The sequence below is a fragment of the Talpa occidentalis genome, unplaced genomic scaffold (genome assembly GCF_014898055.3).
Source record: "Talpa occidentalis isolate TD23 unplaced genomic scaffold, MPIMG_talOcc4v2.1 talOcc4.9, whole genome shotgun sequence".
In the NCBI taxonomy this organism is placed as follows: domain Eukaryota; kingdom Metazoa; phylum Chordata; class Mammalia; order Eulipotyphla; family Talpidae; genus Talpa; species Talpa occidentalis.
The window spans coordinates 37,026,681-37,053,918 of NW_023605305.1; the positions used below are offsets into that span (position 1 = coordinate 37,026,681).

The following is a 27,238-nucleotide window of genomic DNA, read 5'->3' on the forward strand; positions in this document are numbered from 1 at the left end:
GTTGTCACAATCCTTATGCCACACACCAGTCTAGGTATTCAATTAACACAGGGCTGAATATTTCAGCAAAAGTAGACATTATTTCACCATGCGGTTATTTCTTGAAGTACCAAATGAAAAGATAGATTTTTTTGGTAGCATAAACCAACCTGCAAAAGGATGGTTGTCTTATGTTGACTTTTCATCAAGTTGTTGATGGATTCAAAGAGCCTTCTCATGGATTCTTCAAACTCCATCTGTTCTTTGCCTTCATAAAGCCTGAAAGAAGAGGCATCTGAGTATTTTCTCAAGCAAACAGGCAATATCTTTGAAAGTGTATGCCAACAAAAAACTTCATTTAAAATTGAAAAGAGAGGTGTGGGAGGAGGAGCTAGGAGGAAAGAGAGTTGATTCAGCCACTTTTGCAGGCAAAATTCACTCAAGGGCAATATAACCATCTACCATGCTGTGCAGAAACCCTCCAACTGGCACTGTGTAATGAATCTGCCCCCTCCCATCACTTCATTTACACCTTAAAGAAACTCGAAGGAATGAAACTTATCTGAGCTATGGTGAAATAATTAATAATTTCACCCTTCTGCAAGAATCAGAGGAGAGATTGGTCATCACCTTTTCAAAGTGACTTGCAAACATCAAGGAGAAATATTTGGAAACATGCTGTCCTTCCACTTGGCCATTGCCTGCTTGTCAGATGAATACAGGCATGTCAGGAGCATCATTTCCCTGCCGTCTCATCTGAGGAGTATACTTATTTCCAAATTTAAACCTTTGGTTCCTCTATTATAAAGGTCCTATGGTGCTATTGTAAAAAATGCAAACAACAGAAATGCATTACCCCTGTTGTGAAACTCCTCATAATCCTATTGAGGAGATGAGCTACTATTAACATTTTGATGACTATCCTTCCAGAGATTTTCAATGCTTATACTAATATACACATGTGACTTTCTATGCAAAATTTCCTCTCTTATAAAGATCAGTCTCCAGGCCCCAAGTCTTCTTACCCTCTTGGCCCAGTCTTGGAGCATTATTCAGCCCAAAGTCTTCCCAAACTGGTCTTTATTAGGCTGTGAAAAATCCACAGCCTAATCTGTGGCATCCTGTGCAAACACTGAGAAGAGAGCTCCTGCCTCCAATTCAGATAAAGAGAGTCTCCTGTCACATCCCTACACAGTCAAACTCCCCTGGGCTACTGGCCATGGTAAAGGTGTTTTGCTCAGATAAAGCACAGACACACTTAATGGGTTTGTTTGCTCTGGCAATCACAGGACTATGTCCATCACCATCACCTCAGCATTGTCTCATGAAATTCCCACTCAGCCCCTGTCCTTTTCTTTTCTTTCTGCTGCTTTTCTACTTCCTATCTCTGCCCTTAACTGTGTTTCTCTCTTTTGATCTTTTGTGTATTAATCTCTCTCTTTCTCTGGGTATCAATTTCTCTCTCTTACTTTCTCTTTCTGTCTCTCTCTTAGTCACAATCTCTTTTTCTTCCTTTTCCTAAGTAATCTTTTCCTAAAGTTTACTTCCTGAAGTAGACACTTAAGAGGAAGCCATATAGAATAGTTCATTCATGACAGGGACCTTAGTGATTATGGCTGACTTTCTGGATATCTAGTTCAAGGTCATAGACAAAGATATAAGAGGAGCCTAGAGTCCTTCTCTCCCCACCCTCTCCTATACGTCTACCTCTCACCCCTCCTCTTGCCCTCCACTTTTCCCCCTGACCCCTCTTTTCATCCCCTACATTAGTCACTCTTGGATCTTGTAGTCCTGTTGGAACAGAATTGTGCCATAGAATTTGTGTTCTAAAGTGACTAGTCTACCTGTACTAACTGAAGACTGAAGACTTTATTAAATAACAGCAAAGATTATAGAGCAATGCCATGAGGTGCACACCATCATATCCCCATTTTACAGATTACAGTTTAGTCAACATGCCATGGACTTCACAGCAGTCAGTGTGAGAGCTAGTATCCAAAGCTGGCCCTGGGCCCAGAGCTGACCCTTGCAATCAACTCACAGCCTACTTTGCTCTCTGTTTTTCTGACTCTCCTGATACGCTGGTTTCTCACAAAATGTGGCCCTATGTGCAAGCGCGGTAAGGAAACCAGCTTACTCACCAAGTATTCACCACATGCTTGGCCCCAGTAAATATTAGTTGGCTTGCTGTTGTTAATTGTAGGAACAGGAGAGTTATTGCAACCATTTCACATCATGGCAAAGGACACAGAAAACTCTCAAGAAATTGAAACTTGCCCCAATTGCTTCAAAGCTGAAAAGATATCTGGCAGGCAAGAAGAAGGCATCCTAATTCAGAGTGGTGATACTTTTCCCATGAAATGGTGCTGTTAGTTTTTCTTTGTTACCAAAGTAAATCTAATGGATGATCGATGTTCCAAGCCTTTAGCCTTGAAATTCTTTACTCTTTCCACACCCACAGCTGCCTAAAAATGTCCAGTGATATCACGCTCCTGTTACTGGTCTACAGTGTCTCCCAACAATAACACAATATTTAACACCATAGTGGAGTTGTCATTATTTACATACATATGGAAGTTGTCTGTAAAGTATATGGTGTGTGTGTGTGAGTGTGTGTGTGTGAGTGTGTGTGTGTGTGTATGGGGTTGGGGTTCCAACCAGGTCCTTCTCTTAGGAACCACCTGTGCTGCCTACAAGAATGGTCCTACTGAATAACCTTACTCACCACCACTCTCACCCCCACTTCCACAACGGGGTGATCCCAAAGCAGTATCTTTCTCTCTGGACTTTGTCATTTTTAACAGAAAAACAAAAAAATGAGCTTTGTTCTAAGTCACTTGATGGCAATGCTGCAGGGGAAATGTTCTCAACTCCTGCCAGAGATCCCTGAAGCTACTCTGGTTCCTGACCTTCTCTTTCCTGGTTAACTCTTTTTGTACTTTATGAGCTGCACAAATGTCCTTCCAAATCAACAGCTTTTTTTCCTTAGATGAACTCTGATTGGCTTTGCTGTGACCTTTCCGTGTTTGAATCTGTGTGTGTGTGTGTGTGTGTGTGTGGTGGGGGGGGGCGGGTTTTCTTCCTGCAGCTCCCTATAGGTCCAAATCCAGAGCTATAGACACTAAACCAGATTGTACACATGAAGAAATTGAGGGCCAGAGTGGGGAGGTGACTTAGCATCACCTCTGTTTTTTAAATGTCATTTGAGTGAGATGGGGAGGCAAGACTATCAGGCTATAAGTCCAAGTGAAAGCCTACTCAACTTTCACCCTCGTAGGAAACTGAATTTGATTTTTAACAGAAAGGCACATGTGATTTGCTCTAGGTTACAGACTAAACCAGTGGTATAACTCACACAAGATGTCAGCATTCTTCTTCTAACCTCTGAGAATCTAAGAGGAGGGAAGATGACTCAGATCCCAAGAGGCCAACATCAGGGTGGGCATCTGCCTTAGTGGGGATCCAAGCTGCTCCCTGTTATTCATGTCACAAGTTAAGTACCTTAATACCACACTCCAGTCCAGCAAAGGAAATATATTCTACACATGTGTCAGTTTTATAAAGGATAAAAGATAACTCTATGGGGAAATGGCTTACATTTTAAAGTGACTACATTATTAAGTAAAATTGGTATACTCATCACTTATATGTGTAGATTTTTTAAGATTTATTTATTTATACAAGAACTGGAGTACAGGCCAGAGGAGCGGGAGGGTGAGAGAATTCACCAGAGAGAGAGTGGGGAGCAGAACAGGCAGACAACCGAAAACACCGCTGAGGGGAGCAGCAGGCAAGATAGGAGAGGTCTGCCGCGCCATGTGGGTATCTCCCTGGCCAGTCAGGAATCGAACCATGCTGCAGAGGCTGCAGACAGCTTCACAGTGCTGCGCATAACCCGCTGTGCCACTGGGGAGGCCCGATATGTATATTTTTAAGTCTGAGAGTTTACTTGGTGGAATGGAAAGTACAGTTGGAGGAAATGACTACAGTTGAGAAGAAGAAGCAAACAAAAGGTTATTTAGTGTAAAGGGCTTTGCTATCTAGCCAAACTTCTCCAGACACTGTCTGTGCAGCCTCGGATGAATCTTGTCCGTGATTTTACTTTCCCTATTGATAAAACAAAGACATCATGCTCACTCAAAGGATTATTTTAGGATGGGGGAAAAAAACAATGAGATGATGCCAATTAATACTGTAGCTGGTCTGGTAGTGTTAAGTAAATATCAGCTCTTCTTCTTATTGCTGTTGTTGATTCCTACGCATGAAAGTAATCATACTGGCAAACTCTCTGACCTGAATCTACATAAATGAAAGGGCTATTTTGAGGAAGGAGTGACTAAGGCAAAATAAATACACAATGTGGAATAAATAAACTGATGATGGGAGGCCATTCAGCACTGTGGAGCCTCCTCTGAGAAGCATGGAGAAGGAAAAAAAAAATAGTGCTTCATCTATCTGCAAGGTTTTACATGTGGCCATGAAGTCAAGGGCACAGCAGAGGCAGTTTCAAGGTCCTTTTTTAGCACTGGGCTCTGCTGTAGCTTCAGGAGAGAAACATTTTTTTTTTTTTTTTTCTGGTTTCAAAACGCCTAGAAAGATGCTTCAGAAACCAGCTGATCCTGCCAGGGAACGAATTATTGAAGGGCCCTAAGGCCCAGACCACAAGGAAAAGTGGAGCAGCCTGCAAGGCACTGTTCTGGGGCAGGGAGTCGACCGCAGCAAGCTCTCCAGCTCCCAGTGCTTGGATAAATATAGCAGTGCTCACCGTGCATGTGATTCATTAGGAGACACTGTGCACAGCTGAGCACTCACTAAATGCAAATGGGGCCCCATATGGTGTATACAATGCTTGATACCACCTCTTCCACACAGGTACACAAAGCCTCAGCCTTAACTGGAGACATCCACCTCAGGCTGGTGGCCCAGGGGAGCAGAATCTAAACCAAGGCAACCTCAGCCCATGGAAAGTCAGTGGGAAGATCTGCTTTAGAGCTCAGGGGTGTAGCTTTCCCTGGTTCCTGGATCCCATTTCATTTTCTATACCTGAACCATTTCCAGCTCTTCTGAGTACATTCTCAGGCATCTTCCTGATTTCCTTGCTGCCTCTTTGAGGCCATATAGACATTTGAGTAAGATTATATAGATTATATAGCCCGTGCTCCCACTTTTTTTACTGGGATTGACCTTGACTACCTTTCTTAATCTCTAGGAGGCTTAGTTTTCTCATTATTAAAATGCTAGTAGCCCCATAAAGTGATTACAAATCAAATAATGCATCTCAAACAAATAGCACTGTGCCTGGCACACAGTAAAGACTCAACAAGTATTAGTGGTTATATTTTTTCCCTTCCCTTAAAGAGAAATAAATCAGAAATCTAGGGTCTCCCCTGGTGGCGCAGCAGTTGAGTGCTGGGCTGTGAAGCTGCCTGTGGCCTCTGCAGCACTGGTTCGATCCCTGGCCGCCGGCGAGGGTCCCACAAGGCATGACCCCTCCTGCGGGCCCACTGTTCCCCTCAGCAGTGTATTTCACCACTCTGCCTGTTCTGTTCCCCGTTCTTGCTCTGGTGAATTCTCTCACCCTCCTGCGTTTCTGACTGAACCCAGTGCTTGTGTAAATAAATACATAAATCTTTAAAAAAAAAAATCAAAAATCTCATAAACACAATTACCACTTATTGATCGCCTACTGTGTGCCAAGCACTGCAGTGGAGATAAACATGGGGAAGACACCCTGCCTGGGGAGAAATCATGAGTTAAGCTGGCAAGTAAATCATGGCTTGCTATAGAGTAAGGAAAATTGAATAATAAAAGTTTAATGTTATTATTGAGGCCTTCATAAGGGTCAAGCCCTGGGTTAGCTTTTTCACATGGATTAGCTCATCAAGTAAAGGCTATTATTATCTATATTTTACATATAAAAAAGAGAAAAAATAAAGCATGCATGAACAAGGCAATTGGAAGCACAGAGGAAGAAGTGGGGACTCTGGCTGACACTGACCACAGCTTTACCATCTACAAGGTGGTACCTCTCAGCCCTTAGTGCCCACCCATGCCATGTCACCAACAATCACAGTCCGCCCTCCTATTTCTTTCTTGTGTCCCAGGAGCCCTAGAAATCCCCCTTAGGATTAGATCTGGTTCCCAGTCTCTTTCTGTCTCCCTCAAGCAGTCACCTCTTTGCTAATTTTGTTCTTGGAGAGACACACACCTGACTCATTTCACAGGCACCTGGGAGCAAGAGCAGATTATTGGGAGATTCTTAAAATGAAGACTATTTTAGATATCTCCATGATCTTATATGGAACTGAACAAAATCACATACACAACAACGTTGCAACATACTATTTTGTTTTGTGCCCCCCAATATGATGCTGAGCACTTGAGGAACACTGTAGAGGACAGCCAATTACTTAATTAATTCCCTTAGGTGAATGCTATGCCATTCACATAACAGTTAACGCAGACTGTCACAGGGATCAATGCTTCTGTGTCAGACTACTTCACTGTCTCACCACTTACTTGGCTGTCTTCTCCCCTAGAGCATATGCTCCATATAGGCAGAGGTCATGTTATAATTCCCCATGTCTAGCAATAGACTTGAAACATAAAAGCTGAGTTACAAATAAACACATCAAAAAATGAAAAATTGTTAAAATAATGAAATCCAGCACCTTCAATGCGACTATGCAGAAATGTCTTCTGAATCCAGAACTTAACATGGCTCAGCTATTAACAGTACTTAAAGAAGATCTCAAGGATGGTATTAATAGACATCTTCATCCATATAGATGTTTTAGTGTTACCTTTACTACTAAGACTATTATGACTAATAATACTTGCTACTTATTAAGCATTTGCTGTGCACTAGGCACTATGCTAACTGCACAAGGTCATTCAACTACTAAATGGCGAGTGAGAATTTAAACCCAAGGATGTCTGGCTCCAAATTTCACTCCTTTAACCATTAGGCAATACAGCCTCTAGGGAACACTGCAAAATAGCTGATTGCTGGGAACTGAAACATGTCAGAATGGCTAGCAAGAAAGCATCATTTGCACAGGAGATGATGTTTTGGGAAACCAGATGACTGACTCTAGTCTTTTTCTATTCAAGATGACTATGCTTATCTTCCTATCCATCAACCAATAATTTATTTTATTAGAGTTAAGTGTAAATGAAAAGAACCACTGAGTCACTCCCACAGCCATTCTATGGTTTCAGAAGAGTCATTACCCTGGGTAACGCAAAACATCCTAAGGCCGGAACCAACATACTGTTATACTCTCCTTCTACCTTGAACTTAGGATGAAAAATAATTGTAGACAGACAAGTGGCTGAATCTGTGTGAAAATTGTCCTTGCAGGTATTGATCCTACTTATATAAAGAAAATCTTCAGTGCACTCAGCAGGCATATGTAAGCCAAAGCAACAGGGCTGGGACAGACTCATGAAAAAGAGGGTTCACTTCCTGATTCGCATCTTCTTGCATGATCATTTTCATCATTCCCACCTCGTCCCTCACCATCAAGATATATGGATCTGAAGGGAAACTGAAATTCCAGATTACAACAAAGAACTTTGGTACAATGAGCCTGGAAGAAGCTGTCCAACTCAACAATGGTCAGATATTCCCTTCAGAAGAGAAACAAAGTTGAAATGTCAAATAAGTAATATTTTGTCAGAAGAAAAAAAAGTAAAGCTGTGAAAGGAAAGGCTAAGGTAACTATAATATGGCCTGTGAATTATCAAGCAGTCCTGGTGCCCAGAGAGAACTCCAGGCAGATTCCATTTAATTGAATACCAACAGAATTGATAGATCTCATGCCAGCTCCTGGTACCAATCCTTTTGTCAGTGACAAAATCATTTCTACTTAAGCTAGTCCTTTTCTAGAATCTGATATTTGAGGAGGGATCAACCCTTAGGGCAAACTGCAAAGACATTTCCCTAAACAGTCTTTTCCTATAAATCACTCCAGGGAAGAATGATTTGTAGATGAGAGGAAAAAAGACAAACTTAACATGTGGGGATCCTGTTTCGAAAGTGTCTAGAATGAATGAGAAAAATGATTGCAATCGCTGAAGAAAAACTGCCTCAGGTAGAAGTGTAAACAGTCTAAATAAGAAAAAATGAAGTTAACATTATGGAAGAAATGAAAGAAAAACAATCTATCTAAAACATTCACTTTACTTTGAAAATATGGCAACCCTGTGTAATAAATTAATAGTAAATAGGTAATAAGATGCAGGCAAAAGCCTTGAAAAGAACTCTAAGTTATGAATAGAGTATGATGTGTGCCCCATGCCATTCTTCATTCTACTGAGAGGAGCTGCAGCCTTTATGTAATTTGGCAAGAAGAACTAAGTTGCATAATTCTGCACTTAAGTAAATTTCTCTATTAGCATGAAAAATGGTATTCAGAGGTTATTCTCTCAATATAATTAGAAATTGAATGTTCCCAAAACAATGTTCCTAAGGATAGAAACACACACACATACACACACACTTTCATATTCCTAAGACATATAGAGAAAAGTCTAGATTACATCATCTACTTGAAAAAGAAACTGATATTTAGCAGAACTCTCCCAGGTTTTTCTCTTCAGGCCTAGTTGGTGTAAATGTTTGACTATCAAGAAGAAATTGGGTTTTGACTCCTTCTCTTACAATTTCTTCCTTTAATTTTTTAAATGAGAGAGAAAATTAACCTGTGGAATAATTATGCCTATACCTTGTATAATCTGGAAAACTATACAATAAATTGACAATTTTATTACCTCTTGTAAAAGGGATTGTGCACATCAATAGTACCATTATATACTTTTATATTATATTCTGATTTTTAAATAAGAAAATAGTACATTTAATTTTAAAGAGAGATATCAACTATTTGCGGGGGGTGGGGCGGTAACTGTTTCTTGCCCTCCAGCTCCTTACTATAATAATCCTTTTCCCAAAGCCCTTTCTGAATTCTCTTATCCTCACTATGGGAAGTAGGGCTGAACTCAGGGGATCTAGCTCAAGGCCATATAACTGAAGTCAGATTTCCCTGGACAGTCACAGAATGGAGATACTGGTCTTACATCTACCTCCTGGTTTCTGGCACTGACTGCAGCTTGAGAGACAATTGCTTAAAAAATGTCAAGTTATTATTACTCTAAACTGTGGTCATACAAGGCATCTGAACTTTGTCCTTTCAGTTGTGGCTTTCTGAGAAGGATAATTAGCCCCAGGTTTCCTGCTCTGTTCTACTGAGTTCCTTGACATTTGGTTCATGGAGTTAAATAGAATTGTTAACATTTTCCTTACAAATGGTACTGATTTAAAAAAAAAAAAAAAACACATGTGCAGTAAAATTTAGGAACACCTGAGGGAGTGTCAAGTTTTAACATACTAAGTTTGCATTACTGGAGACCCACTTTGACCAGTAGGATGACTGAGGGGCAGAGAAGCTGCCAGCAGAGGCAGGATCCCAGGATTGAATTCTAACACAGAATCAGCAATAGAGTGTCATGACCTTTAGTAAACAACTCCATTCTAGGGGCTGTTTCCCTCCTCTCTAAGTGGACCACATCACCATGAAGGGAAGCCACTAGGACTCTTCACTAGCTTCTTTCTACAGCCCTAGAATACGATAGACATGCTGGTTATCTAAAATCAAACCCCTCCAGTGTTTCCAGACTCAGCATGTGGCCCCATAGATTCCCAAGTCAGAGCCAGAGAGCATGCAGGGGTTGATTCAGAAGAGCTTGAAATCCATTTGATCATTAAGTTCCATTAATTTCACCTTCCAAACCCATTTCTTCCAGCCTAATTGCAGTAGGATTGACATATAACATTGTGTAAGCTGAAGGTGTACGATTAGATGATTTGAAACATGTAAATAGTGCAACATGACTACTACAACAATGTTAGTTAGCACCTATTTCACTGCAATAATTACAATTTTGATGTGTGGTAAGAATATTTAAGATCTACTCTTATTGACTTTCAAGTATATAATACAGAATTGTTAACTGTAATCACCAAAGCCATTCACTAGATTCCATTCTCTTCAGCATTAGCACAGCCTTTGTCAGAGTAACCATTACTTCTGAACCCACCTTTCTTCCTTCATTCTTTTACTTGGATCCATTTTCTACACAATGGTCAAAGGGACTGCCAAATGCACAGATGCAATCATATCATTCTCCCGTCTAAAATCTTTTAATAGCACTTTATTTCCCTCAGTTTAATGTTCAAATGTGAAGGCCTGACCTTCAAAGCTCTGCAAGGTCTGCCCCTTCCTATCTCTGATACTCTATATCACCCCCACTGTAACTGAATTCCAGCCACCCAGGCTTTCCCATAGTTCCACTGAGACAATCCCCTGCAACAATCATAGGTACTTCCTTCCAGCTTTTGTTCACATATTACACATTTTGCACACCCTCAGCTTACACAATGTTTTATGTTAATTTTTCACATATTACCTTTCTCCTCATCACCTACCAACTCTTACTCATCATTCAAGTCACAGTTTAGATCATCTTTAGATGCCTCCCTAACCCCATGATGAGATCTGACTATATATTATATGTTATATATAATATAAATTTAATATATATTATTATGTATATATAATATCTATTAAGTGCTCTCAGAGCACCTCACCTTGATTTCATAAGCACTCAACATATATATATGGGTAGGTAGGTATGTATGTATGTATGTATGTATGTATGTATGTATGTATATCTGTAGAATGACTCCCTTCTCAGCTAGATTAAATTTCCCATGAAGACTAAAGCCTGAGGGCCTCCCCGGTGGTGCAGCAGTTGAGCGCTGGGTTGCGAAGCTGCCCGCAGCCTCTGTAGTGTCAGTTCAATCCCCAGCCACCGGAGAGGCTCCCACATGGCACACAGACCTATCCTGCCGCACCTGCTGCTCCCCTCAGCAGTGTACTTCATCAGTTTGCCTGTTCTGCTCCCTGCTCTGGCTCTGGTAAATTCTCTCACACCCTCCCGTGCTTCTGACTGTACCCAGTGCTTGTATAAATAAATAAATAAATCTTTAAAAAAAAAAGACTAAGCCTGAGTCTGTCCAATTCATTGCTATTCCTGGTGCCTAGCAGAGTGGCCTAGGGGCTATTCAATAAATATTTGTTGGATAAACACTTCATTGCTAATGTAAACCAAATCTCTACCACTAGACGGATATTTCATTTAGATAGAACCTTTCATTATCAGCCCAAGTGCTAGAAAAGAGGAGCCGAGTCATACAGCCTAGTGCAAATAGAACAAATATTAAATGTGTTGGTGCTAAAGGTAAATGTCCACAGGTCTTTTAAAAGTTATAAGGTCCCAGAGCCATTTTTAAAATGTTGATGTGAGCTGTGTACTGAAAACTGCCATCTTTAGATTTTCAGTTTCTAAGATCACCTGTGAATTAGATACAAGGAACACATTCCTCCTCCCCAGGGATGACTTCCAAAAATGGGGTGGGGGGGAAAGCAAAAACCCAGGTCACAAAAGGTGGGCATGTAATGTGCACAGCTGACAAAAGCTTCAGAGTATGATAGCTCAGGGTCCTCAACATGTGTTTGTTTCTAGGGTTTAGGAGAGGCCACCTTTTACTATTTATTACAATGGAGATTACTATATATGTATAATTACATTATATGTTATTTTATATATTATATAGAATATATAATATTACATTAAATCATATCAGAGGAGGAAATGTTGATCAAGGAAGAGAGATTATGTGTGGCCCACACAGGTGAGCTTCAAAATCCAGGGATGCATTTTAGTCAACAAACTGTATCTCCAACCTAAAACCAAATTCAGACAGAGCAATCAGTGACCCCATGAAAACAAACCACTATGGATCAGAGACAACTAAAAAATAATGGAAAACCTAATTTAAAGGGCAACTTTTACCTGGCTTAATCAGATATGCTTAAAGTTTCCATTAGATAATTTAAATAACAAATATTTTTTGAGCACCGCTAGCAATTACCACAAGCACACAGTGAGTGCTCAATGAATATTGCTTGTAAAACATACTTGAAAGACAAAATAAATGGGCAATGAGAACTGAAAGATCTAACTTAGGCAGAAAATGCAGGAAGAATGATGCTTGAGGTGAGACAGGACAGGTGAATAGAGCAAACTAGGAGAAAAGGAGGGGGAAAAGCATTTGGGCCCCAAGAACAGCAAGTGCACAGGCTCTACAGGAGAAGGAAGTTGGTGGTCAGGGAACTAAATTAACCACAAAATCCAGAGTGGAGAAAACCCTGGTGACGTGGGTGGAAAAAGACTGGAGGGGCAGCCAGAGATCTGACATGTAGGTCCTTCCAGGACATATATATTTTTTTCTTCATGCAAGAGAGCAGAAAGAAGAAAAAGAGAGGACTTTAAGAGCACCCAGATCAGATTTGAACTGCATAATGGCCACTCTGTCTGCAGTACAGTTTAAAGATTTACATTTCTAACAGTGTGGAACAAGGAAAAATCTCCCAATAGAAATAACTACCAAAGATGGGTTTTCAAAATGAGCCAGTGAATTGTCTAGAAAGTGAAGAATCCACAGAGATTCTGGAAGTCACAGAGCAATAAAGTCAGACTGTGCCCCGAAAGCAGTTGCCCAACATAGTGTCCTTAAGCTTTTATTTTGATCATTGCTTGGAAAATAGAAGGAATGAGATCAATCCCAACACACTTTCTTTGTAAAGGGGTGTACTACAAGAAGGGGAAAAGTAGAGAAGGAAACCACATCTCCATTAAGAATCAAAAGTTACAATATATTTTACATTCATTTTTCATTTAAAATGATCAATAACCAGTATTTCCAGTAAGACAAAATCCTTCAATATTTCAACCAAAAGAAAATGCTGGAAAAAAATTGAAGGAACATATTAATAAAACAATCTTTTTTTTTTCTTTTTTCTTTAAAAAGAATCAATCCTTAGGGCCTCCCCGGTGGCACAGTGGTTGAGCACTGGATTGAGAAGCTGCCCATAGACTCTGCAGTGCCATTTCAATCCCCAGCCACCGGGCGAGGGTCCCACATGTCGCGCAGACCTCTCCTGCTGCCTGCTGCTCCGGTCAGCAGTGTACTTCGTCAGTCTGCCTGCTCTACTCTCCCCTCTGGTTCTGGTGGATTCTCTCACCCTCCCATGCTTCTGACTGTACCCAGTGCTTGTATAAATAAATAAATAAATAAAATCTTTAAAAAAAAAAAAAAGAAAGAATCAATCCTTAACCAATGTCAGTCCTTATCTGGATGTTGTTTTACTTTTGTTTGGTGTTTGCTTACTTTTGTTTGTTTGTTTCCCAAATTCGTGTTCCTTGCTTAATCCAAAAGCAGAAATTTTAATTTAAAGAGAATTCTGGTTTACCCCAGATGAACAACAGAAGGAAATTCTGATTTTCTTTTTTTTTTTTTTAAAGATTTATTTACTTATGCATACAAGAACTGGGGTACAGGCCAGATACACAGGAGGGTGACAGGATTCACCAGAGACAAAGCAGAGAACAGAACGGGAAGATTGAATGAAATACACTGCTGAGGGGAGCAGCAGGCGAGCCAGAAGAGTTCTGCCACACCATATGGGATTCTTGATGGCCAGCCGGTATTGAACCAGCACTGCAGAGGCTCTGGACAGCTTCACAGCGCTGTGCTCAACCGCCTGCGCCACTCGGGGAGACCCAATTCTGATTTTCTTGAGAAAAATAAAATCTTTAATTCAAGATGAAAAATATATAACTGATAAAGTTCCCAGGAAAATTAACTTTATCAAATAATAACAACAGAATGCATAAGGAATCAAGACCACACAGATAGCAGAATTAGACTCACAAAGAAACCCTATTAGAATTATATAGTAAAGAATACAAAATCTCATATTTAACATGCTTTAATTATCTATATTAAAAAGATGCTTGTAAATGTGATCAATAAACAAAGAATCATAAAAGTGAAAAATTATATTTGAAGAATTAAATGGAATTTCTGGAAATAATATAGTAATTAGAACAAGACCTCAGTCAATGAGTTAAATAGCATATTAAACATAGTTAAGGAGAAAAATTGGCCAGCTGAAAAATAGGTTCAAGAAATTAGCCAAAATGAACCCAAGAGACAGAAAATATGAGAGTTTATAAGACAGGGACAATATTATGCACTCTAACATATATCAGTTGACATTTCAGAGAGATAATAAAATATATGAGGAAAAAATATTAAACAGAAAAATGAATGAGAATTTATTTTGGAATCAGCACTGAAAATTCCAAACTCCCAATCTAGGAAAACTGACTTCTACCTATATAAACAAACTCACACCTAAGCACATCATAGTAAAACTCAGAACATCAAGGACAAAGAGATGATCTGAAAAGCTGTCAAGGAAAAAAAAAAAAAACAAAAACCAGGATGTTTCAAAGGATCAACAGTAAGACCAACAGCTGACAGCTGATCTTAATAGCAAATGATAATAATAATAATAAAAGCCTGTAGTCTCTATCCAGGAAAATCTCCTCCCAATGCTCAAAATAAAATCAGAGTAACTAAGTTTGCATGATTTTTCAAATAGAATTTTCTAGTATTAATTATAAAAGATTTACTTCAATTAAAAAAAAAACAAATATGGAAGTGAAAAGTGATATGAGTAAACTGTTATTTTTACGGTGATAAAAACATAAAAATTACCATCTGAAATATTATCAAGTATATAATACAGTAGTATTGATGAACTTTTACTGATAAAATATATAAACAAATAGTGGATGTTTAAAAGAAAAATATTGTCTGACTTGTATAATTATCAAAAAAAAAAAAGTAAAACTAAATTACTGGACGGGGGCCTTCCTAGTGGCGCAAGGGGTTAAGTCTGAGCACTATCAAGCTATTGGCAGCCAATGCAGCATGAGTTCCATCCCTGGCCAGGGAGCTAACCCAAATGGCACAGCAGACCTCTCCTCTCTCACTGGCTGCTCCCCTCAGCAGTATATTTCAGTCAAACTGCCTGTTGTGCTTTGCACTCTGTCTCTGGTGAATCTTCTCAACTCCCGCACCTCTAGCCTATACCCCAGATCTTGTATGCATAAAATAATCTAAAAAAAGAAACTAAACTAAAATACTGGGCAATTCTAGCATAATATTTAAGAGAGAAGGGACAGTATTCTTCTCAAATCCTTTTATTATTGTAGGTATTATGGAAATATTAGGTCTGGATTCTATTATTAAGTATATATGATAGAATATCTAAGTAGCAATTAACAGAATTGAATAAAAAATGTAACTTTCAAACTAGCTAAGGGAAAAGGCAAAGGAGAAAATTAAAACAATAAAAAGAAGGAAATTAAAAAAAGAAAAAAGCACAGAAAAATTAGGATGGTAGCTAAGATGGTAGAAGTAAATTCAAAATATCAGTAATTATAGTAAAATCTAGTTTTATTTCATGATGAACATTATTATCAAAGGAATAATATAAATGAATTTCTTTAAACTGATAAAAGGCATTGTTTTTTAACTCTAACACAACATAATAATAGATATATAATTACAGATAGAATCGCTTTTATTCAACACTGACCTAGAAAGTAGACAATGCAGTAATATAGTGAAAAAAGAGTAGACAGGGAGAACAAAACTTTCCGCGCAAACAGATGCTTAGTTGTCTACTCAGAAAGTTTAAATGTCCCCATAGCAAATAGATTCCAGGAGGACAAGGATAAAAGCTGCAAGACCACTGGAGAAAGCTAACACAGTAGTCCAGGTAAAGTAACAAGAACTGTGAGTAGGAAGTTGGTAGAAAGGATCGAAAGATGTGGATGAACTGGAGAGACAGGCAAAAGAGGGAAAGGTTGCAACTCCACTGTGAGTTATATGAGAAGAATCAGAGAATGAGATATCAGAAGCAAACCCCACATTTCTTTTTGTGTAACATGTTGGAAGATAGGTTAGGGAGATGGAGGACATCATGACTTTGAACTGCCTTGGAAATGAGAAAGATGAAAATAGCAACTAACTGACTGGATACACAGATCTGGATCTTGGTGAAAGGTGAGGCTAGATTTCTGGGTTTTCTACATAAAAATGTTCGCTGATGCAATGGGTTTGAATTTTTTCACCTATGGAAGGGCAACTGAGTGAAAGGAGATATAGGTCAAGGATCTGGGATATATGAGGCACAGGAAGAGAGTGCTGAGTTATACAAGGCAAAGGAAGAAAATCATTGAGGTAGAGATATATATATATAGCAGTATAAAATGTTGTGGCTCAATCTTTCTGTGATATGACTGTTGACAAAACAGTGTTATCATCTGTGCATAATTCACAAAATATATTTGATCATGGAAAACTCTTCATTTTTATCACCACTATCATAACCAAGACCTCAGGTGGGCCCTTGCTCCAGAAAGTCCATCTGATAGGAAAACAGGAAATAATAAATAATGATGCAAGTTAGTCCAGCAAATTGTTGTTTGAAAGAACATTCTGAGATCTCACCTGTACATGAGTAACCACTTTAGATTAAATGATTGAGCTATCTGCTACCTTTGGTAGCATGAGTTGTAGATCCACACAGTAACAGATAAATTGAGAAGTGACTATGATAGTACATTAAAACAAAAACAAAAACAAAAACTGGCTCCAAACTGCAATTAAAAAATTCATGTTGGCCTAAATATACATTGTGGGTCTGCTAGACTTAAAAGGCCTGCTCAACTGCTATTTTGGTCACATGCACATCTGCATTCCAGTACAAGGTCAGAACAGCCAGGTCAATCAGTTAACTGACCTAAAAGAATACCATATACCAGAACCTACAAATCTTCTTTCAAAGTAAACAAGAGCAAGAGGGAAGCTTCATTGCCCTGGAGCAATGGGCAGGGAACACCTAGGGGGGCCAGTTGACTGATGTATGACTAGCATCCCAGAGACTAATCAGTGGTATGCCTGTTGAGAAGATTGGAACCATGTTTAGGGGTCTGGGGTAAGGTTTCCATTACAGTACCTTGTCATCAAGTGGATAAAAATTCCTGGTCAGCAGACTCACCTCCCCCTAAAGCCCTAGATGATATAAGCTCATTTTTAGTTTCCACCCACCCTTTCTCTTTGTTTTCCTACCCTGTGTAATTGAAGCTGCATGATTATTCTATCAATAAAAAGGACAGAATTTTGCTCTTTAGCAGCATTCTGCCTTGTACAGCCTGCTCCATGACTCCTGATTCTTTGACAGTGTGGTGTGGCTGACGCAACAATACATGGCTTTAAAAATAGTAAGTGTTGTGATTACAAAACAATAATGCTGACCAGAATTGAGAGATTGCAAGGAAAATGAAAGCATGACTCAATCAGTTAAGGAAGCAGAGGTTATGTCTGTTTTCCAATGCACTTAAAGAATGGATAGTTTTGTCATATTGTCTTATATGAGTTCACCAAAGAAGCATACTTTTAATTTTTTTAATTTCAAATTCTAATTATTTGAGCAATTTTATTATTTTTATTTTCACTGCATTTTATTTCTGCTAAAACACTTTGAAATCATTTGTTTATCTCTCTCCACTAGAACACAAGCTCTATGAAGACAGAGACTGTTTTTCGTGCTCCTGTTAGATAGTGGTATATAAGAGGATCACAAAAATCTCTACCCCTGGGCCTCCCTGGTGGCACAGAGGATTGAGTGCAGCACTGTGAAACTATCCACAGCCTCTGCAGTGTGGGTTCGATTCCTGGCCGGCCAGGGAGATACCCATATGGTGCGGCAGACCTCCCCTGTCATGCCCCCTGCTCCCCTCAGCAGTGTTTTTGGTCATCTGTCTGTTCTGCTCCCCGCTCTGTCTCTGGTGAATTCTCTCACCCTCCCATGCCTCTGGCCTATACCTCAGTTCTTGTATAAATGAAAATAAAATCTTTAAAAAAAAAAAAACTCTACCCCTCAAACAACAATTACAATAGACACTAAGTTCACCAGCAGCAGTCAAACAAGGAAATCGTTAGAATCGCACTCTATTTGTGAAAACTGGTAGCCAAAGAATCAGAAGACTCCCAGGCTGGGTTTTAGCATAGCTTTGCATTTAGGTAGTTTCACCATCAGGATCTTTGCTGCAGATATTTTGTACATAATAAGCCACAGACAATTTTTCCATAAAAGAGAAAAGAACTAACCCTAACCTTCACCCTAACCATTTCTTTATGATCTCTTACTCTTCATGCTCCTCTTTTTCTTCTTTCTATTATTGAGGTAGCATTGGTTGATGACACATTATATAATTCAGGGGACTAGGTTCACACATCCTCAGATGTACATCATCACGCTTCACCTACCACTACAGCATCCATATCCCTTTACCATAGACCATTGGGTCACCTTCCCCCTTTTTGTTCCCATAATCCATCCTCCCATTCCCCCTGGCCTCTAGTAGCCTCAGTTCTACAATCAGATTTCTATGGCTTGTTTTGGTTCACTTTTGTCAGTTCCTTTGTTTTGTTTTTCTATATTCCACATCTGAGTGAAATTATCCAGTAATTTTCTTTCTCCCTCTAACTTGTTTTTCAGAATAATCCCCTCCAGTTCCATCCACATTGTCACAAATGGGAAGTTCATCTTTTTTTACATGTCTCAATAGTATCCCATCATGTATATGTACTACATCTTAGTCCACTTCTTTGCTGTTGGGCACTTAGGTGGTTTCCATGACTTGGATATTGTAAATAGTGCTGCAATGAATCTAGGAGAGCAACTATCCCTTTGAATTACAGACTTACTAGTTTTAAGTATTGAATTACTATATATAAAACACAAAATTCTTGCATGACAATTTGTACTCTGCTTGAACTCAGTTCTTTACTGGTGTCCAGGATTGTGTAATTAACACAGAAATTCGCAATTAAGTCACTGCTCACAGAGGCTCAATCCAGGTACCACTAATTAGTCATAGCTCCCTGTGCAGCTACCTACAAATATAGCCTCACAGTCCTCTTCAACAGGGGACCAGGCAGCTACCACCCATCAATCCTCATGGTACATGACAAACTCTCCTTGCCATCTAAGTGTCAGCATGCTGCCTCATGTGCAAAAGTGTTCTGTAGATGCCTCCTGAGGACCTTGCAATACACAGAGAAAAAACTCTGCATGGTGGCCTCTGCCTATGTCTTCAAATTCATCTTTCTCCATTTCTCTCCTTTGCTCACTTCCATTTCAGCCACATTAGTCTTCCCCACTTTCTGAAAAACTTTAAGCTCTTTCTTATTTGAGAGCTTGACTTTTCCTCCTTTATTTGAGAGATTTTCTTTCTACCACTGTTTGGCTGGCTCTTCCCCATCCTTCACACCACAGTTCAAATGTCACTTCTTTAGGATCTTCACAATAACACAGTGAAGAATCCCCACTTCACAGGCAGAACCTAAGCACAGAGATTAAATTGTCTGTACTAGGTTACACAGTGAGTGACAGGGATTCTTCACCAGCATGCTGCACCACCTCTCTCAACCAATCACTTATTTCCCTCACTGGCATTTGTCACAGATTGCAAGTAGTTAGTAAGTTGGTTTGCTTACTTTTTCCTCCTCTCACCAGTATTTTATGAGGGTAGAACTACATCTATCTCATTCATTTCGGCATACTAGCATAGAACTTGGCCATATAGTAAGACTGAAAAATGTGCATTGACTAAATGAATGAGTTAATGTGTCTTTGCTGCCAACTACATTAAGAGGAGAGTAAATTGAAGGACAGTAACCATATGAGCCACATAACTAAGCCCTTTTCAATTTTCCATCCACCACAGAACACAATAAGCTATAAGTCCAACAGCTGAGCAATATATTATTTCCTATTAAGGAAAGAAATTCTGCTTTGGGATGAAGCCTGCCTCAAGTGCATTTGAAGTGGATCACAAAGTACATCTAGTCATCCTGATTCAGTCCGCATTCCTGACAATTTGTTAGCTGGGTGAATTTCACCCCTCGGGTGAACTAGACCCTTTATTATCCTGCATGTTCATATTTAGTTACAGGGGATTTGCAAACACATTTTCTAAATCTACATATTTATTCAGTAAATTGATTTCCCACCCAAGTCATTCTCTGCGGAACTGTCAGCTTCAGCATTTGACAGAAATAGACTTTTTGTGTGTGTGCAAAGGCAAGCATTTTACCAGCAAGTCTGCTCCCAGACTTCTAAGAAAGAGTTAACAAGCAAAGGAAATTGTCTACTACTTCAACCTGAAAGAATGAATATCTCCTGTCCTCCATGGCTTTCCCCTTAACTATCCAAAGCATAGTCTTGTTCTGCAAGATTTAAAAGAGACAGTGGAAGCAGACAAGAGCAGTATCTTATACTTTACTGTGTGTGGAGTATGATATCCTTGCCAAAGAGTTTACCCATCCTCTGAAGGACTGCAGGGGAAAGCCAGTCTAGAATTATGCCCTGGCAAAGCACAATTCACAACGTAGGTAATTAACATGCAGATCATTGGAAACTGATTGCACCTCAAAGCCCGATCCCTAGCTTCCTACCTACTACCCTCAACCTCCAGACTGGATATCAGGAAAGATTCTAAGCTCTAGGAAATGCTTGGCTTATTCACTAAAGATCTCCTAATTATCAGTTTTCAGTCCTTATGACCTCACTGTAGTAGTTGATATTGCCCATTGTGTCTCCTTAAAATACTCCCTTTCCTAATTTCTGGAGTGCCAATCCTTCCTGCTTCCTCTCCAATATTCCTGGGACTCTCTCCTCATCCTTCTCTTCAACATGATAGTCTCTAGGGTCTCATCTTGGTTTTATAGCATTTTTCACCCTATGGTATCGCTTAAGTTTCTCTTTGGATTGACTCATGCCAAAACTCTATCTCTTTTCTCCACTTCCATATACTCCAAATCTATATTTAATTGGTGCTGTATTTCTATTTGGTTATGTGTCAACACACACCTCAAAGTTTACACATCCCAAAGCAAACAACATCTTCCCCCCACAAACCTGCTTCTTGCCTATATGATGCTGAGTAGCTAGGTTTTAACAAATGGGCAACTGAGTTTAGCTTCATATAAGCTTACTTGGCACTTCAGTTCTACTCTCACATTCAGTTAGTTCTAGAAATCCCTGTCTTCTTCCCTTCCTTCTTCTCTAGCCACACTGAAACTTGCTCTTGCCTGGAATGCTGCAACAGCTTCGTTATTGATCTACTGCTTCCACTCTTTTCCTTCTCTGAACTGTCGTCCCCACACTACCCTTACTTCTGTAGTAATCCATTTAAAACATGAATTTAGTTATGTTAATCTCCTGCTTTAGATCTTCAATGACTACTGCTGCCAAAACAGAGATTTCCAAACTGTTCCTAGGGAAAAAAAAAATGTGTAAGTATAATTCCCAAGAGATGATTATTTTTTACCAGATTATATCTATGTAATATTCTAAGTTAAATGTTTATAAAGTTTAATTTCTTCATCTTGAGGCAAAATAGAGAAATTTTAATATTTTTACCTGAATCCAATGGATTAGTCTATGCACCATTGGAGCACTCATTGTATGCTGTGAAATGAAGAGAGGACACCATCTATGCCATTCTCCCCCAGCCTAAAGAATGACATCAAAGGGCCTCCCCGCTGGCCTGGCGCAGCAGTTGAGCGCCAGGTTGCGAAGCTGCCCGCAGCCTCTGCAGCACCAGTTCCATCCCCAGGCACCGGCGAGGGTCCCACATGGCGCGCGGACCTCTCCTCCCGCCCACTGCTCCCCTCAGCAGTGTACTTCGGTCCTTCTGCCTGTTCTGCTTCCCACTCTTGCCCTGGTGAATTCTCTCACCCTCCTGCGCTTCTGACTGTACCCAGTGCTTGTATAAATAAATAAATAAATTTAAAAAAAACAAAAAGAATGACATCAAACTTCTTGGTCTGTCGCAAAATGTTTCACAATTAGGCTTCCACCCACCTCATAGATTCATTGTCCACCACCATCGCCTGACCCAAGAGCCTCTTTTCTCCACAAACATGGTCCATTAATGATGGGTATAGTATAGCACAAAGAGCTTGGCTTTGGTGTCAGATTCTTCCCTTCCAACAACTAGCTGTGTGACTTCAACTCGTTTTTCACACCTTTCCAGCCCTAAATCTCTCCTTATGCAAGATGAACGTAATCATATCTTTAATTTGTAGAGTTGTTTTGAACATTAAGTGAGATAGAGTGAAAACTGATATAGGGTCAGGCATAGAGAAGTGGTTTCATAAGTAGCACTTAGGAGAAAAGAGTAGCCAAAGTGAAAGTTCTATCACAGATGATCCCACTACTTGGGATCCATTCATTTATGATTCCCTTTTCTCTCATGGGCTGGCTTCTTAAATACCTTTCAACGTCTAGTTTAAAACACAACTCCTCTGAGAAGAATTACTGATTCTCTCAAAGTAGATTGTGATTCACACCTGTCTGCTCCACAGGAACCATTCACAGGCCTCTGCTGTTGCATCCATTGCTTATTCCAGGGAACTATGTTTTGATTGCACATATGTCTTAGCCCCCCTGAGAAAGTACAACATTAATTTCAGAGTCCCCTGCACTTAGCAAGTCCCTAGCATATAATATGTCTTCAAAGAAACTTTATAAATATTTCCATATGCAAAGGGAAGAGCAGACTGTTCAAATGTATGTGTATATGTACTATTTCATATTATAATAATGGCAACTTAATGGTTTACAAAACACTTTCACATATGTTTGTAAGAAATGGGCTGTTAGCTCCTTCTCTGCACTAAAGCAACTCATAACATTGATAATAAATTAAAGGGAAGTAACTGCTTAACAATATCCCTTTGATGACAGTTTTCTCTTCCATTCTGATCTGATGCCAAGTTAATGTTATCATAGAATAATTCCATTAACTACAATTGTGCAGTTTACTGAGCCATTACTGTCATCAAAAAGTGAAATTATCTTCAAAACTAAAACCAGGGGTTTACATAGGAAGAAATGGCATTAACATGCAAACAAATTACATACAGGAGAAACAGGAATAGCGATGTGATGGGCATTCCAGCCCAGACTTCACATAAACAGATGATTACATTTTAATATTTATCCATACATGAACAATAAAAACAAATCATACTGGAAAGTGCCTTCAAGTCAAAATCACATTTGTTTAAAAAAGCAGAAACTTATGTACTGCATCCCACTACAGGTGATGCTGAGCATGGCTTATTCAGATAATACTGCTACCTAACATATTCATAACCTGGAGATTGAAGTAGTCTATAATATTTATGCGAGAAGATATTGAACTGATGGAAGGCAAGGTGGGGGCTGGAAAGGGGTATAAGGAATATAAAGCAAGGTGCAAAATAATACGGCAAAAGAGTATAGTTCATCTGATGAGAAAGGCAATTAGAGAAAGGGCAATGATGTCTGACCCTGGGTAAAGTGAGCCTGAAGGGGGGGTGCCCTTCAAGTGTAAACTGTGCTACTTTGATGCCTATGCTAATGGAGTGGCAGCACAAGGGCAGGCAGTGACAAACACAGACCAGGGCTGACTGTCCTGTCCCCCAGGTAAGGCAGGGGAGCAGGATGACTCCAAGGGACTGCTGCTCCTATCAGGATACTGAACACATTTCTCTTTCATGATTAGTGACTCATTTCCAAGGGATGAAAGCTCACTTGGGCTGGCCTAATGATGACTTTTCCTTATTCATTCTTTGGGAGGATGAAATGGGGATAAAGGCATGGTTGCCTAGACAGCTCTGCCAAAATGAGGAAGCATTTTTCAACAATTCCTGCTCTAAGTCATATTTTCTTTTCTGAAATCCTAGTGTGTTTAGGGATGGTACCATGCAAACTACACTAACTACCATGCAAATAGTACCTCCACCCACACAACAAACTCATGCTCTCAGCAGTTCCACCAAAACCCAGTAACTGACCCTCCGTTCAAAGCTACTCTGCTCAGGGCAACCCATTCTCTTGACTGACCACCTCTCACAATGTCTGGCCTGGAAAAGGGTACTGTTCTTAAATTTGCTTAATCAGATGAGGTAGATTGAGAAGCCTTGCTCTGTTATTTCTTAGCTGTGTGTGATCTTCAAGCTTGAATCTAAACCTTAGCTTCCTGACCTGTGAAAGGGGGATGGACATGCTGTCTTGTCTCACAGTGAGCCAGTGCCTACTGCATGCCAGGTGCTCTTCGCAGTGCTTGAGATACAGCAGGGAACAGTTAAGGACTTGAGCTGACATTCAAGCAAGGAGAGGGCAGTAAGCAAAAGCAGAATTAATTATTCTATAGAATGTTCACATGTGACCAATTGTATGGAGAGGAAAGAAGAAACAAAAAGCAGAGTAAAGGGAAGGGGCTAGAGTGCTAGAGGTAGGGGTTGAAATTTTAGATTGTTAAGTAGGCTAGAAAGGGGGAAATTTAAGCAAGGATGTGCAAGCAGCAAGAAAATGGGCAAGAAAATAGAAGGGAAGAGTGCAGAAGCCCTAAGTCAGGGGCTTCACCCCCAATGAGGGGCCTGTGTAGCTGGCTCAGAGCAAGTACGAAATGAGAAGAGATAAAGTGAGGCAATGAGCCTCTCCACTGTATTTTTGTGAAGACCAATGGAGCAAAAACATGCAATGTACTTAGCAGGTAATAACAACCCAGGCATTTGCTAGGTGACAGGCACTGTGCTAAAATACCTAACTTCCATTAGTTCATTTAGTCTGCCTGACAACATTGCAAGAGTTTTTACATATATGCTGGTTTTAAATACAACGAAACTGTACTATAGGCAGACAAAATCATTTGCTCAAGGTCGTAAACATTTACAAATGGTAGTGGTAGGATTTTAAAAAAAAAATTCCAAACCTAAATATCCAAGTTGCAAAGACTGGGCCTTTAAGTGTGGCACTAACTGCCTTTCTCAAGAAAAAGGGGTGGAAGTGAGGGTAGGAAAGGAAGATTCTATGGATGACAGAGCAGGCCAAGGAGACTGGGGTTACATGGAGAAGGAGGAAGCAAGAACTGAACAAGCAGGTCTGTAACAAAAGCAGAAGGCATGATGCAAAGAGGAAAGACAGGCAGAATAGCAAGGCACAGAGATCTAGGTGCACACTGCTTGGGTCAAAAGGGCCAGAGTACACACACAGGAGAAGTGGGGGGCAGCAGACATAATAAGCAGGGCCATTCAATGGGTCAGTCAGAGACCAAGGTGTATTCATGGGGCCACTGCTGTCCTCAAAAAGCACAGACATGTGGTAAAAGCACCCTCTCCTCCTAAACAATAAATAGAAAAAGTTGTTTAGGATAGCATGAATCAAAATACCAGAATTTCATCTTACTAATTTAAACCTGAGTTTTTGAAAGAAACACCCTTGTTGGCTCCTAGGTGAGAACATGATAATAGCTACCAAGTATTGCATTTATGGAATAAACACCAGATATGACAGAGAACTTATAACATTTAATCTCACTTCCTCATCAAAACACTAAAAGTTGCTTTATCCCCATTTGTAAATAAGGAAACTGAGGGTCAAAGAGGCTGGGTGTCTCTCTAAGCCAGGCACTGAGAGGGACAGAAATGCAACTCCCTCCAAGGTGGATCCAATGGGATTACTGACCAATGAACATGGATACAACCATCATCCCATACTGCCTTCTGTGTTTTAGTTTATGGCTATAGAAGGATGGGTAAGGAACGAAAATAAGGGGTGCGGATCCTATTGCAGCACTGTGCTCTGGAGTGTCTCTTTTGAAGAGCTTCCATAAAGAAGCCCTGCAGTCCTATTTCTATGGGCTGGGCTAGAGGTGGGAGAGCTATTTAGTGTCCCTCATGTGGGTCAGGGAAGTACAAGCTGCTCTAGACTGAGTAATTCCACAGCTCAGGAACCTTGGGAATCAGCTCAGTTTGCTGTCAGAGCTTCAGGATAAAAGGCACTGCAAGGAGTTTTGTAAAGCTCCAAGCCTAGAAGATAATCACTTCAGTTCATTCTGAATGTTCCTCACTAAATTCTATATCTCCTGGAGGCTCAGTCATTCTAGAAAAGCACAGTGCATATTGGTCATATTTATGACCACCCAGCATATTTTGGATACATTCCCTACAATTTAGGAACTTCCCACATTTTTACACCTGCCTCCCTATGGCAGAAGGTTGAAACTCTTCTGCCAGCTTCCTCTACCACTCTGCCCAAAGACACCTGCCCCAGACTTTTAACTCAGGAGCTAACAACACAAGATGAGGGGACAGGAAAATCACTTTCGTTGGCTATGTGATAGAAATGCATAATCCTAACAGAAGAATCCCAGTGATTCTCAATAACTTCTCTTCCTCCCTTTGTCAAGTACTTCCTGAATTTTGATACAGGAAAATCCCTAAACCTTGCAAATGTTCATGTGCAATATGTGCAAAGAAAAAATGGCAAGGGAACAACTAATGGGAGCTAGATCTGTTGCAATTATGCGTATGAGGAAAGAGAACAAAGGAATAACAGGAAACAGAAACACAATACAAGACACAATAAGCCCCCAAAGCAATAATTATATTATGATTTCCCACCAGCTGGCTTAGAAATCTCAAAGCATTGAAACTTCTATTTTTCTAGTGTTCCATAAAATGATCTCTTGGTATGGGGAAATACCTCAATTGCTTCCCAATGTTCTCAAGGCACCAGTGAAGAGCAAACCTTTGCTAAATATTCTAACATGAAAAAGCCAAACATAATATGCCTTCCCTGAATGTGGGATCCAGACCCTCCTTGTATGTCAGCCTACATATTTGCTGATGAGAAAGGATTCAAAGTTAGGCCAGGGTTACTTTAGAGACATCTCTTCTGACCAAATACAGTCTTCATCTCCAAAATAGACCTTATTCAACAGACATTTTATGAGTATCAGTGTTCTATCTGTTATGCTTGGAAGATAGCAAGAAATAACAGATCACACTGCTCCTGCAAAGAAACTAAAAGCCACTTAGAGTTCAACAGCCTTAATTTTTTACCAAATAGAAAATTAGCAGCTCTGCAAGACATGTTCTTACGAGATTTACCCTTATATACAACTAGTCACATGTGAACATACAAAATGATCACAAATACCAGCTTTCTTTTGGGAATTCATCTCTCCAGTTAAACAAGTCCAGAGCATAAGAATCTTAGTTGACCCAAGGTGCTAGAGGAGTCCACAATCTTACCCTAGCCACACGGTTTAAGACCTTAGCATATGACGCAGAAGAGTTCTTGGCTTTGTTGGAACAAGAAACCTAAGGTTGCTTAAGCAGTAGAATATGAACCTGAGATTTTCAGTGGCT

The 27,238-nt window shown here is 39.9% G+C and overlaps 1 protein-coding gene across 1 annotated transcript in view; it reads right to left on the reverse strand.

Annotated features, from left to right (window-relative positions):
* The window catches only part of DOCK2 (dedicator of cytokinesis 2), a 395,355-nt gene that overhangs the window by 303,108 nt on the left and 65,009 nt on the right, over nucleotides 1–27,238 (reverse strand). The window contains exon 23 of the mRNA XM_054691629.1: nucleotides 150–258. Within this exon, the coding sequence (XP_054547604.1) occupies nucleotides 150–258 (109 nt within the window). The remainder of the gene's footprint in view (nucleotides 1–149; nucleotides 259–27,238) is intronic.